This window comes from Abramis brama (genome assembly GCF_963993115.1).
Source record: "Abramis brama genome assembly, chromosome: 7".
Classification (NCBI taxonomy): Eukaryota; Metazoa; Chordata; class Actinopteri; order Cypriniformes; family Leuciscidae; genus Abramis; species Abramis brama.
Window position 1 is genome coordinate 27,783,616 of NC_139969.1, and position 13,070 is coordinate 27,796,685.

At 34.8% G+C, this 13,070-nt stretch overlaps 1 protein-coding gene across 2 annotated transcripts; it reads left to right on the forward strand.

Annotated features, from left to right (window-relative positions):
- Positions 1–264: 264 nt before the first annotated feature.
- Positions 265–11,935, forward strand: prtfdc1b (phosphoribosyl transferase domain containing 1b). 2 transcript variants are annotated; one of them, XM_084118976.1, is made up of 9 exons: positions 265–410; positions 616–722; positions 1,900–2,083; positions 3,431–3,496; positions 5,477–5,494; positions 6,565–6,647; positions 6,810–6,856; positions 7,537–7,613; positions 11,029–11,935. In XM_084118976.1, exons 1-9 carry the CDS (start codon positions 363–365, stop codon positions 11,074–11,076), a joined length of 678 nt encoding a protein of 225 aa, XP_083975102.1. In that variant the 5' UTR covers positions 265–362; the 3' UTR covers positions 11,077–11,935. The 2 variants fall into 2 exon arrangements, with proteins under 2 accessions (XP_083975102.1, XP_083975103.1); XM_084118977.1 differs by lacking the exon at positions 5,477–5,494.
- The last annotated feature ends 1,135 nt before the right edge of the window (positions 11,936–13,070 follow it).

The following is a 13,070-nucleotide window of genomic DNA, read 5'->3' on the forward strand; positions in this document are numbered from 1 at the left end:
CGCTGCATTCAATTCACCTCATTCTCATTGGCTGATTTCCACTAATGACACTGACGTAGGCTACCCCACTGGTGATGCACACTGCACAGCTTTTCATGAGGGCAACTGAACAGTGAAGCTGACACAGGCAACAACGTAAGATAAATATAAATAATACATAATTAATAACTTCAGATAAATATGTAATTACAAAAGACAGGGATTGCACGAAACCCAAACTTTCTCACTTGCACTCACATACCGATACGCCAAGCTCCGTCACCGGTGACACCCACACTGTGCGCTACCGATGACGTCATCAACAATACCGATGTGGTCGGGACGCGAGAAGAGTTCAATTCAACGAGCTGCAGGAATCCAACATGGCAGGATGGGAACGCAAACAAACAGACACGGATAAAGGAATTGTGGTTTGTGCGCAAAAACTAAAAGCATTGCAAAAGAAATTACGTAACTCATCTAGTGTACTCATTTTAGTGTGAAACCATCCGAACCTGACGGATTTCACTTCATTGGAAACTTTGTAATCATACTGTAAAGTAGCTAACACAGTGCTGAAACTTTGTAACACGTGAAAATAAAATGCATGTGCCTCAGCTCAACTGTGCTTTATAGATCCCAGATGACTGGCCCGGGCACCCGCTGGATCTCTTCACCTACCCCGAGCATTACTCTGAGGATCTGGACTGTGTCTACATCCCACATGGAGTTATCATGGACAGGTACTGTAAATGTAATTAAGGCGCCATTTAGACACTTGCCGATGACGTCCACCATGCAGACCAGACAGCCTATTTGTTTTTTAATTTTTCCAAATATTTTTAGACCTTTGGAACCTACTGCATATAAACAAATGAAACAATATTTTTAATATAAGCTAGCTTTATATTTTAATAGATTTAACTTCATATTACATTTTAAAACATTTCAGCAATGCAACTTTTTTGAGATTTCAAATGCCTTTATTTGCAGTATTTAGAACTACAGTGATTTACAGCATAATACTTCTGTGTTTAAGTTTATCATTGTGCTGTCAAATTAATTAATCACATTTAACAAAAGTTTGTTTATATATACAGTATGTGTGTTTATATATAATATATATATATATATATATGCATACACACATATTTACAAATTTCTATGTTAGATGCGATTAATCAATTTGACTACTAATTTATTCTGAAATCAGTGTTTCTTAATGTCATACGAAGGTATTTTCAGATTAACATCTTTTTATTTTTATGTTAGCAAATGTTTGCTAAAATTGCGTGGGAAATGGCTACATGTGAACGATGCAATGAATTGCTGCCTTTCCTTTTGTGAGGTTAATGACAATTAACTTGCACGTGGGTTCATTTTGCAATTACTCTTCAATTATCAGTGACTTTGGATAAGCATTTGTATTACAGGCTTGTTAGCTTTGATGAAATGAAATGAAAAATCAGCTTTTTACATCCAGCTTTTTAAATTCCAAAGGAATTTGTGCAGGATTCCTATCAGAATAACCCTAACCTTATCTTAAAGGATCATAATTATATAAGATAAGAATAAGAAGTATGTAAGATCCTGCTGTATTAAAAAAAATCGTATTTGAGTGCTGTTTGGTCTAATACTTGTTCTATGAAAATCTCACCGAAAATTATATGTTATAGTTTGTAAATCAGCAGTCAGGGGATTTATTGGTAATAGTCATGTTGTGAACTAACAAAGGTATGGTTCTAAATTATGAGGATACATTTCAAATCCTTAAGGATTATTTGACCAGGAATATTTGCCTTGTGAAGCATATAGACATAGGCTTTAATGTTTTTTTTTTCTTCTGAGGATTCAATATGAAAACCTAACATTTTTGGATCAAAAATTAGGCTTTGTTGTGCTGTCATGGGTTTCTTCCAGGACCGAGAGACTGGCAAGAAATATCTTGGAAGATCTTGGCGATCATGATATCGTGGTGTTGTGTGTGCTGAAGGGAGGTTTTCAGTTCTGTGCTGACCTGGTCGACTGCATCAAAGTCCTGTGCCGAAACTCCAACAAGACCCTTCCCATGAGGGTGGACTTCATACGTCTCAAGAGCTACCTGGTGAGCACACTTGGAGTTTAGTGTTCTTGATCCTGCTTTTCCATTTTCTACTGAATTTGAGTACTTAGCAAATATAAAGTGATTTTCCTAAACGTTTTATATGCTAAAACAGCCACGAAACTGCTTGGATCATATGATGAATCACAAGTTTCTTTCACACACATGCACACAGATGCAACCATTTACTTTTACAAATGCCACTTTGTTTCTGATTATCTCAGCATGGCTTCACAGTGCTAATGAATCATCTACTTCATGCATGCGAATTGCTGTGTGAAGCCAGGCATAAAACAAAAGCTAAACTAACCAGCATTTAAAAGTTTGGGGTTGGTAAGATTAAATTAATTTCATGAAAGAAGTCTTTCATGCTCATGCTCACCAAAGGTTCTTTGTAAAAACAGTAAAATTGTGAAATATTATCACAAGTTAAAATAACTGTTTTCTATTTTAATATATTTTGAAATGTCATTTATTCCTGTAATGGCAAAGCTGCCATTATTTCAGTCGTCAGTGTCACATGAAAACAGTTGTGCTGCTGCTTAATATTTTTGTGGAAACCAAAATACTTTTTTTTCCAGAATTTATTTTAATGGAAATTCAGAAATAGAAATATTTTGTAACATTTTTTAAAATGTCTTTACTATCACTTTTGATCAATTAAACGTGTCCTTGCTGAATAAAAGTATTAATTACTTTTAGGGAAAAAAATCATATCCCAAACCTTTGAACAGTAGTGTATATTTTCTTAGTACACTTTCCTGGTCTTATTTTACATGTTGTTTTTACATTAATTGAGAACTAATAATATGGCTGCAGGTCACTCAAGTATCGCAAAAGGCCTAGTTTCTCTCCAGTTTTGCTTCATTTCTGACTAATAAAATGTGATTGTTGTTGATGAATGTTGACTGCATTGTATGTATTTAGTCAACAGAGGGCGTCATGACTTTATATTTGTCATGCTCCGTGTTTGTCAGTTGATTTCCCATATCATCTTTGAAGGCAATTTTTTCTCAGCATTGCTGACATTTTTTAACTAAAGTCTATGATTGTTAAACACAGGCCGATCTAGGAGAACTTTTATTTATTGTGTGCTAAATCACTTTGTCTGGAAAGCATCCACTTATTCATCCACTCATTAAATAATAATAGTATCTAAATAACTTGATGTAATGTCAAGGCTTGGCTCTTTGAAAGTAGATAATACAAATATTTCCATGACACATTGGTCCTAGTAAATATGTACTAAATGTTGTATTTTTGTATTTTCATTTTCATTTTAGTTTTTTACATGAAACAAGAAATATAATACTAATAATATTTGACTTGTTCATCTTGTTTTCCGACCAGAATGACCAGTCAACTCCAGATCTCCACATAGTAGGAGCAGATAACCTGTCTGTGCTGAATGGAAAGGTAAAACATTCTCAGCCTATTCATCAAACCTGTCCAAATAACTATGCAAAAAAAAAAAAAAAAGTTTTTTATGAGAAAAAAAAAATCTTTTTTGACTTTTAAATGTTATTTAAATTAATAAAGCAAAAATGAAAGTTAGGAGCGCTGTAAGAAAATTTACTTTAAATGTAGTTTTTGAAAGATAAATGGTCAAAACTGACTAATCTGTTTCTGTGAAACACGTTTAACAGATCAAAGGAAGACATGCAAAATTGAAATGTTTATATGACTTACACATTAATATATTTTCAGTAGACATATCTATTTGCTTTTTTTTTTTCACCGTCCAAACAAACAGAATTTGTGTGTGTGTATATATATATATATATATATACATACACACACACACACACACACACACACACACACACACACACACACATAAAAGTTCAGCACTTGTTGAGGCTGCGTCCCCTGGCTGCCACGTCATCAAGTCTCAATTAGAAGGATCTTTGGGAGGCTGCCTTCATTTCACCTCCTTTATTCAGCTCATTCTGAAGGATGCATCAAGTGTATCCTTCGCATCCTTTAATCACCCACAATCCTTTGCACACATTCCAAATCATAAAAAAAGAACTGATGAAAAACGAGTCTGCACTGAGCTTGTCTGCGTTCATTATGAAATGGAAGACAAAAATAATATTATTTTTAATTATTATGATACATGTCATCTTTTGTTTTGGGGGTAAATTAATCACATAAAGGAATATAGTTCAATTCAAAATGAAAATTTTGTCATCATTTACAAAAGTTTCAAGTTGTTTCAAACCTATATGAATTTCTCTCCTCTGTTGAAAACAAAGGAATATATTTTGAAGAATGAGCCAAACGGTTGATGGACCCCATTGACTTCCATAGTATTTTTTTTTTCCTTCTATGGAAGTCATTGGGGTCCATCAACTGAGCATTATATCAAATCAGCATTAGAATGATTTCTGAAGGATCATGGGAAACTGAAGACTGGAGTAATGGCTTTGCATCTTTTTAAAGTATATTAAAATAGAAAATTAATTAAATAACAAATAAATGCAGCCTTGATGAGCATAAGAGACTTTGCAGCTATTTTCCAATCTTTCCAATCATTATCCAATTTTCCCTTCATTAAAATGTAAAACCTTTTTTAATAATGATACAGTTTTCTCTGGGTAATTGCACTAATTTTATTTAATGGTGCCCATCATTTTTTTTTTACTTTTTTTTTAAAATTATTAACTATAATTATGAGGAACCATTCATGTAACAATTTTTTTTTTTTTCTTCAGTAACTGATTCTGCTATAACTCTGAATGCGTGTATGTGCTCTTGTGCTAGATGACTGAGTGGTTACAGTTTGTCAAAGGTTTATGATGTCTAATTCTTCAGTAAGAGGATTGATCTGCTCAGTTCCTCAAGTAATTGGATTTCCCAGAAGAGCTCGGGATTGTGATACAGTGCGTGAGTCTGTGACACAGATGGAGATCTTTAGTAAAATATCTTTTCTTTTTTATTTACACCTGAATATGAAACCACTCTGTTTATAATCTTGGAAATATGCATGCTGGGAAATAGAGTCCATAAAGCAGTGTAGTTTATTTGGTGGTCTGCACAGTAATAAACACATTTTATACAAATGTTCATTGCTGTTCATCACATAATTGTTAAAAATAGCTCAAGGGTAAATCCCATGGAAACAGGTCACGTTTTACCCCAAATAAAATTATATTCAAAAACGATTACGTACATTCACACAAAATTCTCATTAGTACAATTTATCCACATAGTTCACCTTTTAAGTTTTGTTTTTGTAATTCCTATTATTTAATGTGGTAATTGACCTTTTTCCCACCCTTATTGTAACCTAAACAGTCTTCGTATTGTGTTAACTCTGTGAGTTGTTGAATGCTGTGATGTTCAGTGTATTCAGTCACGCATCTCCTGTCTGTCTCTTCACATGTACTGAAGAACGTCCTGATTGTGGAGGTACGTCTGTTGTCTGTCTGGATAAACTCATTCCCTCAATCACTTTAATATCCTTTCAAATAAATAGAGGCCTTTCAGATGCTTTATAGCAAATTCCTCTGCTTTCTGCCCTGGTCAGTCAAGCATGCACCATTTTGTGCCTCTGCTTATCCAAGCATTCATGCTGCGTTCATTCCATACGACTTAGAAGCCAGATGATTGTTTTTTCAGTCTTAATTGCCTTTTTTTACAAACTTTTCGCATTTAATAATGCCATATGTGCCTTACATTTAGTTTTGATTTGATATTAAATAATAAATTCACTTGAGACAATACATCTGATTATCTTGTTTACAGTCTGATACAGCTTCAAAAGTATGTAAACGTTCACATTTCTGTAAAAACAGTTCATGCCGTTAAAAGGGACCTACATTAAATGTATTATATTTGCATGTACTGTATAATAATTCTATGATTAATACAATGCAGGGTCAGAATGATTTTTTTTAAGAAAGAAATGAATACTTTTATTCAGCAAGGATGCATTAATTGATCAAAAGTGACAGTAAAGACTTTTATAATGTTACAAAAGATTTATATTTCAAATAAATGTTCTTTTGAGCTTTCTATTCATCAAAAATTCCTGAAAAAAAAGGACAGTTTCCACAAAAAAATTATAAAATATACATTATAGAACATTATAAAATATATTGAAATTGAAAACAGTTATTTTAAATTGTATATTTCACAATATTACTGTTTTACTGTATTTTTGATAAAACTTCTTTCATAAACATTAAAATCTTACCAACCTCAAACTGTTATATAATATAAAATAGCGGGTGGTAGGACAAAATACTACACCAACCCTAATGATTGTGATTTATAGATATGGACTATAGTAATGTTTGATAAAACATTTTACAGTACAGTGAACTCAAGCATTCTAGTGTTTATTTTGTGCCTCTGCAGTGTCATTATTTCATGCAATGCCAAGACTTCTTAAGTTCTGTCAAGTGTGCTTCTTAAGCTGATAGTGTGTGACAGCCGTCTGCATTTGCCTTCATCTCAGTGTCTCCTCCTTCCCACAGGCCATCGTGGACACTGGGAAGACCATGAAGACTCTGCTAGATCACGTTGAATCCTTCAAGCCCAAACTGATCAAAGTAGCTGGGTAAGTCAGTTCACAGACTAATAGATTAGTACAGGCCTGAGCTATACTTTTGTGTCTCCTTTACCTGGTCAGTACAGTAGGACTGTGTATATGTGTGTATGTGCTGATATGTTTATATTATTGGTGAAGACTTGCACATATAGTGTTTTATATCTGTCACAGGTTGCTGGTGAAAAGGGTGCCTAGTGGGACTGGTTATCTGCCAGACTGTAAGTGATGATTACAAACTCTGCATAATGGCTAATGTAATTTTATATGTATAATAATGTACTTACATAATATACTTTTTTAACTCTATAAAGCCTACTGTATCATATTTGTTGCACAGGCTTCTAAATGATCAAAACTTTGCTGAAGATCTTGTTGTACACAATCTACTAAATGTCTTCTGTCATCTGATTGACATACTTTTTAGAAAGTAAAAGGCCTTTTAGTATAATTGTAAAAATGTCCACCTTCGGGTTGGGGTTTGCTGAGAATCTTTACTGAAATTCATATAGGTAACATAACAGTAACTGTTACATTGTTAGGATTATTTCAAGATGAAATTCAATCTTTTTGGCCATATAAAAATCAGCAACTGCACCAAATTGCATATTTTTGCTCAGTTTGGACATGTGAATAAAATTGATGTGTTGTAATGAGCTCTGTTTCTTACAATATGAGCCATAAAAGCCTGATGCTTTAAATATAATATTTAACAAAAAAAGATAGATAAGTTAATACATTTATGACTGTTATTTCATGTCAGGCTTTACAGGGTTAAACTGTAAACTGCCTGACTGTTGTTTAGGTTTTTGTTGTTTACCCCAAAAAAATATTTTGAAAAACCAAAATATCACAAGAACAGATTAACATTTCCTTTTCTTTTATGTGCTATTTGTTCCAGATGTTGGATTTGAGATCTCCAATCGTTTTGTGGTTGGCTATGCCTTGGACTACAATGAATACTTTAGAGATCTCAATGTAAGAGCCCCTTTATCAATATTTGGCCACATTTAAACGGTTAAATGTTACATTGACTGAAACTGACATGCTGATATGTTGATTCAGTGTATAAAAAGTGTTCTTAAATATCGTTTGTCACTTCTGGCAAAGAGCTTTTTGAAAGCTTATTGTGGGAATCTCCCCAAACGAGGGACTCGCTCCATATGTCTACATATTCCAAAGTCTAGAAGTGACAACTGGTGTGAGACCAGCGTTTCAAAGGCGCACACTTGCTGTAGAGAAATGCACAGAACTTCTCTTTGAAGCATAAATGAGTTTGTTTGCTTGAACTGCGGTGACGTATTACTGAGCTAAGCCTGTAATGTCGACCCAAAGCGTGAAATGACAGACAGCATTAGCAGGGTGAGAATTAGGAAGAAAAGTCTCTCTGCAGCGGCACAGTTGTCCATTTGTCTCCATTTGGAGGGTTGGTTGCTAGGGGTAAGTGAGCTGTTGTGAAAAATGACACCCACTTCAGAGAATGCCCCGGGCTGTTCAACTCAATTATCCAGCAATCTAGTATCTATCTCTCACATGCATACATCATAGATAGCAGCACACTCCCGAATCTTGTGATCTGCCTACCTAGAAAGCATTTAAAAAGAAGTCTGTTTTTGACAGAAGTCTCTTATGCTCATCCAGACTGCATGTATTTGATCAAAATGCAATAAAAACTAACTATACTTTTATTTTAATATATACTTTTTTTTTCTTTCTTTTTTTATTCCTTTGATGGTAAAGCTGAATTTTCAGCATTATTTGATGATTTGAATATTTTTTTGTAACATTTGAATATTTTTGCAGGATTCTTTGAATAGAAAGTAAAAAAAACACAGCATTTATTTAAAATAAAGTCGAGTCGATTTTTCCTTGCTGAATAAAAATATTAACTTTTGTTAAATGCTGACCCCAAAGCTTTTTAAAGGCGGTGTAGTTAAATCTGAAAATGTAAAATTAAATTGAATTTTAAAGAAAAAAGACAAAATAAAACTTACTAAAAAAGATAGAATATTTTATTTGTTTAATTGCTTGTGATTTAACCATTAACTGACATCAACAAACCGTGAATGTGTGATAAATTATTAAAAAATGTTCTACTCTGTTCTTCTATTATATCAATGCCCAAAAGTATTTATAAAGTTGTCTAATTAAAATTGTAGACTGTCTAACATATTGTGTATTTTTATGCTTAAGTAGTGCATCATTAGCTTAGCAGCATGCTAACACCCAAACAAAGACTAGGGCTAAAACCGAAATCGCCCCCTAAACCAGTGTTCGAATTGTGTCAAAGCTCTTGCCCCCCCCCCCCCCCCCCAAAAAAGAAAAAGAAAAAACGTAATAATATACATATTATTGAAATGACGATCCACTCTGCCAGACTCTCGTGAAAGTGCTTATCGAAAATTTATTTCTCGTACCATTTATTCGCCAAAAACAGTTTTTGCGTGCATATGATACGCACTTTATGCCGTGTAATACACACGTACTCCACACCCTTAATCCTACCCAAGGGGTTTGCAGTGCGTATCATTTACACGCAAAAAAAACAAACAAAAAAAATACTATTTTTGGCGTATAAATGGCACGATAAACAAAATGTATCTGTTTATAAATTCAACAGTCTGTAAATTCCTTCAGAAAACAGCGTGTGGCGCACTTGAATGTCTTTTCAGACGCAAATCTAATTTGAATTACTTTCTAATGGGAGCGGCAGCGCAATACTTTGATTAAAAAAATATATATATTACCTAATAAATTATGTTTCTATTATTTTAGTTTTAATGAAAAACCAGGGGACCCCCCGAGGTAATTTTTTTGGGCCTTATGGGGGGTCCCTTGATGCTTATGGGGGATCCCGGACCCCCCCAGCCTCCCCTCAATTCGAACACTGCCCTAAACCCTTATTGACTATTCCCTATGTCAGTCCACTAATACTATTCACTTGAAGGAGTGAATGAAAAGGAGTGAGCCAATTCGGACAGCCGTTGAGCGTACATTGGTTGTAAACTTGTTATTGCAGTGCAATGTGGGATTGAATATGTGCACTCAATAATGTCCACTATGGGTTCGGACACCACTACAAATGGCTGTCCCCTCAAATAACGCCCTATTTGAGGGTATAGGGGGCGATTTTGGATTCAGTCTAGATATACAATGATGTGCACTCATATTACTAGGAGAAAGTGCAACGCAAAATAAGTCCCGCCTTCATATAAAAGAGCCAATCACAGATTGGTAAAGTCATCACGTCACTGCCATATATATCCATAGATGCCTCATTAGCGGCCATTTCCATGTGCTGCTATATGCAAGCTGTCCGCCATAACGGAGCGGTCTGTGAACATTCGAGAGCAAGTTGACTTGAGCGTCTGCACCCGTAGTTAGACGCATGTATGAATATCTATGAAATGGACTCCAGAAGATGATTTTGCTAAACTAACACAATACAAGAAGATGAAGCTGCCACGACATTAAAAAGTTAACAATAGTAAAATGAAAATCATTAAAAGTACTGTAGTAAAAACATGTAATATTGAGTTAATACGTATAAAAACACAAAGCAACATATTCTCACCTGTGAAAGGTTATCCCATTTCTTCGGGAATTTAAACCTCTGCGGTTTCACATCATTGATTCTTACTGTGAGTGACCACACGCTGACCGTTACAAGATGGCGGGCGCGCAGACGTGTCTGGAGCGGCGGAATGTGGGATCTTCGTATACATATCTATGGTCACTGCTGCGGCCTTTAGAAGCTCTGGTTGCTACAGAAACAGTCAGTGTTCTGAGACTTATGACTGCACATGCAATGCTGGTCTAGCCTGAAAAAATGCAGTTTTGTCATGATTCGGCGCGTTTAGAAACAACATTTATGAAACCGTTGTTGTCAGATTTCCTTGGTGATTTCAAATATGAAATTCTATCATAAGCTTGGTGAACAGATGTTTCCCCATCCAAAAGAGATATAGGAGCTGTCCAACTGAAACAGCTGCCTGAGAGGCGTTTCAAAGATGGCCGCCAAGTGAAATGACTTGCCTTAAAGGGACCAAAATCTGTTGGAATCAACTGTGAGTGGAGCATCTTAATGCGAGGAATGTTTTTTGTGTAACACAGAATTGCTATCTGTGAAGAGTGCCATAAATCAGTCATTTTTGAGGATGTCTTTCGGTTAGTAGTGATATTTGGGCTTTTAGAGACCAACTTCGCCTGATTACTAAGCTTTCTTGGCCAGTAAACAGTGTTAGTTCTTCATTTATGTCTGTTTCAAAATCTGCTGACAGCTTTGTTAACGTATACGGTAATGAACATTTTAGCTGTCTTTGTGTACATTAATGTACTTTGCGGTTGTCCCCTTAAATGGCTTACTTTTATCTTTCTCTTCCCCCTCTCATAGCACATCTGCGTGATCAGTGACAGAGGGAAACAGAAATACAAGATCTGAAGATGATGATCTCACTCTTGCATGACTATCTGAATGCTGATGGAAGGGGTCCATGGATCTCACACGGTTCTCAAACGATCCTCCTTCTTGCCTTCAATATGGACCGGTTTAATTGGCTAAGTTAGAAATGGAGTACTGGGTTACAACTGACTGAATGCTGCACAGCATACATTACAGTATACATACTGCAGAAATAGCATACTGACATACTACTATTAGTATTCTGTATGTTAGTATGTTATTTAGTCAATAAAGGGATAGTTGAACAGAAGTCTTTTGGTTTTGGTGCGACATGAGGGTGATTACACTGTAAACATAAGTAATAGAAACATGTTTTTCAATTACTTTAGGCAATAATTTAACCAATTTAAACATGACGTTATATAAGATTTAACTAGGCAAGAATTAAAATTTTACTTAAATGTAAGGCAGCAACTTAACTTTTTTCACAGTGTAAATGATGACAATTGCAATTTTTGTGTGAACTGTGCCTTTAAGACTAAGGGCTGCTTCCATGTGTCTAATTTTTACGCCTTCATAATAGGGTTTCATTACAATGCAATACGATGTAAATTTTGTGTTCCATTTAATAATAATAGATACATAGATAATTTAATAGATAATAGATCAATAATAAAGTTGTTTACTTATACTGTGAATTAAATAGGCTATACTTCTCACAATACTTTTATTCATCAGCAGTTGCCTTTCAGACGCTATAATATGTGAACTACAGTTTAAGAAATTGTTGGCCAACATTTGTGAAATTTGTTTATATTCAAGTTTACATTCATGTGAAATTTTTATACATTTTATAACCTCTTCATTTAACAACATTAAAATATTATGCATTTGTATTGATGTACGCCACTTTTTTTGCATTCTGTGTCAGAGAATACAGATGAAAGCATGCCAGTTATGGATCATTTGCTGTGGTATTGTAATGGAGAGCAGCAGTCATACTTCAGTAAGACACACTCAAACATGCCGCACACCTGTACACACACACAATTGAAGTGGAACAAAGTTTGGCTGGGTGTGTGTTATGTAACAACGTCTGTTGTTCATTGTTTCCTGTGCCCAGCCTCTTTTGCTTGTCTGACTGCTGCTTGTGTTCAGTGCAGGGGAATTATGTGGTGCGTTTTGTCAGATACAATGTCCAGTTTCATGTACCTGTAAAAGCACCCTAAAGTCATGCACCACAGGTATGACAGTAGTATCATGCTCATATTTGTCGCTATAGTCCTAGACTTTGACTTGACAAAGCATTTCCTGAAAGATGTTTTAAAGGGCCTTGAAGTTTTAAGCTCATAAAGACATTATTTCATATGAATACTTCAAGATCTGTACAGTGGCAGCATCTGAAAGTGCATTGAAAAGGTTCTTTATTGGCTTTTATGGTTCCATGAACATCCATGGAACCTTTTCATTGGAAAAGTGTTCTTTTAAGAACTATTCACTGAAATGGTTCTCAAATTGCATAGCTGTGAAAACCCCCTTTTGGAACTTTTATTTTTAATGTATATGTACTGTAGTAACAACAGTATGTGAAAAGAGTAGTGTGCTAAAGTCAGAACTGTCTGAAGGTCTGTGCCAAGTTTAGTGGACATAGCTGGAATTGCAGTCAGATATTAATATTAATCGAAGTCTCTTGGATTTAGATCATCCGAAATAAGGCATAGGCCAAGTCAAAACAGACTGAAGGACTGTGCTAAGTTTGGTAAATGTAGCTTGAAAAGTTGTTACAGTCAAAAAAGAATTAGTAGTTTTGAGAAACAGATTATACAATAGCAGTGCTTTGTAATTTTGTCAAGCCAACATCATGAATTGATACGTGAAACAGGCCAGTGATTCGAAGCTTAACATAAAATTTGTGACTAAAATGACAGAAAAATGAAACCTAATTAGGAATTTGGCCACAATTTGCCTTTTAGATCAGCTTTAATACTTAATCCACTATAAAGATTTACGAATGTGTAAAAGTGATTGAGAGG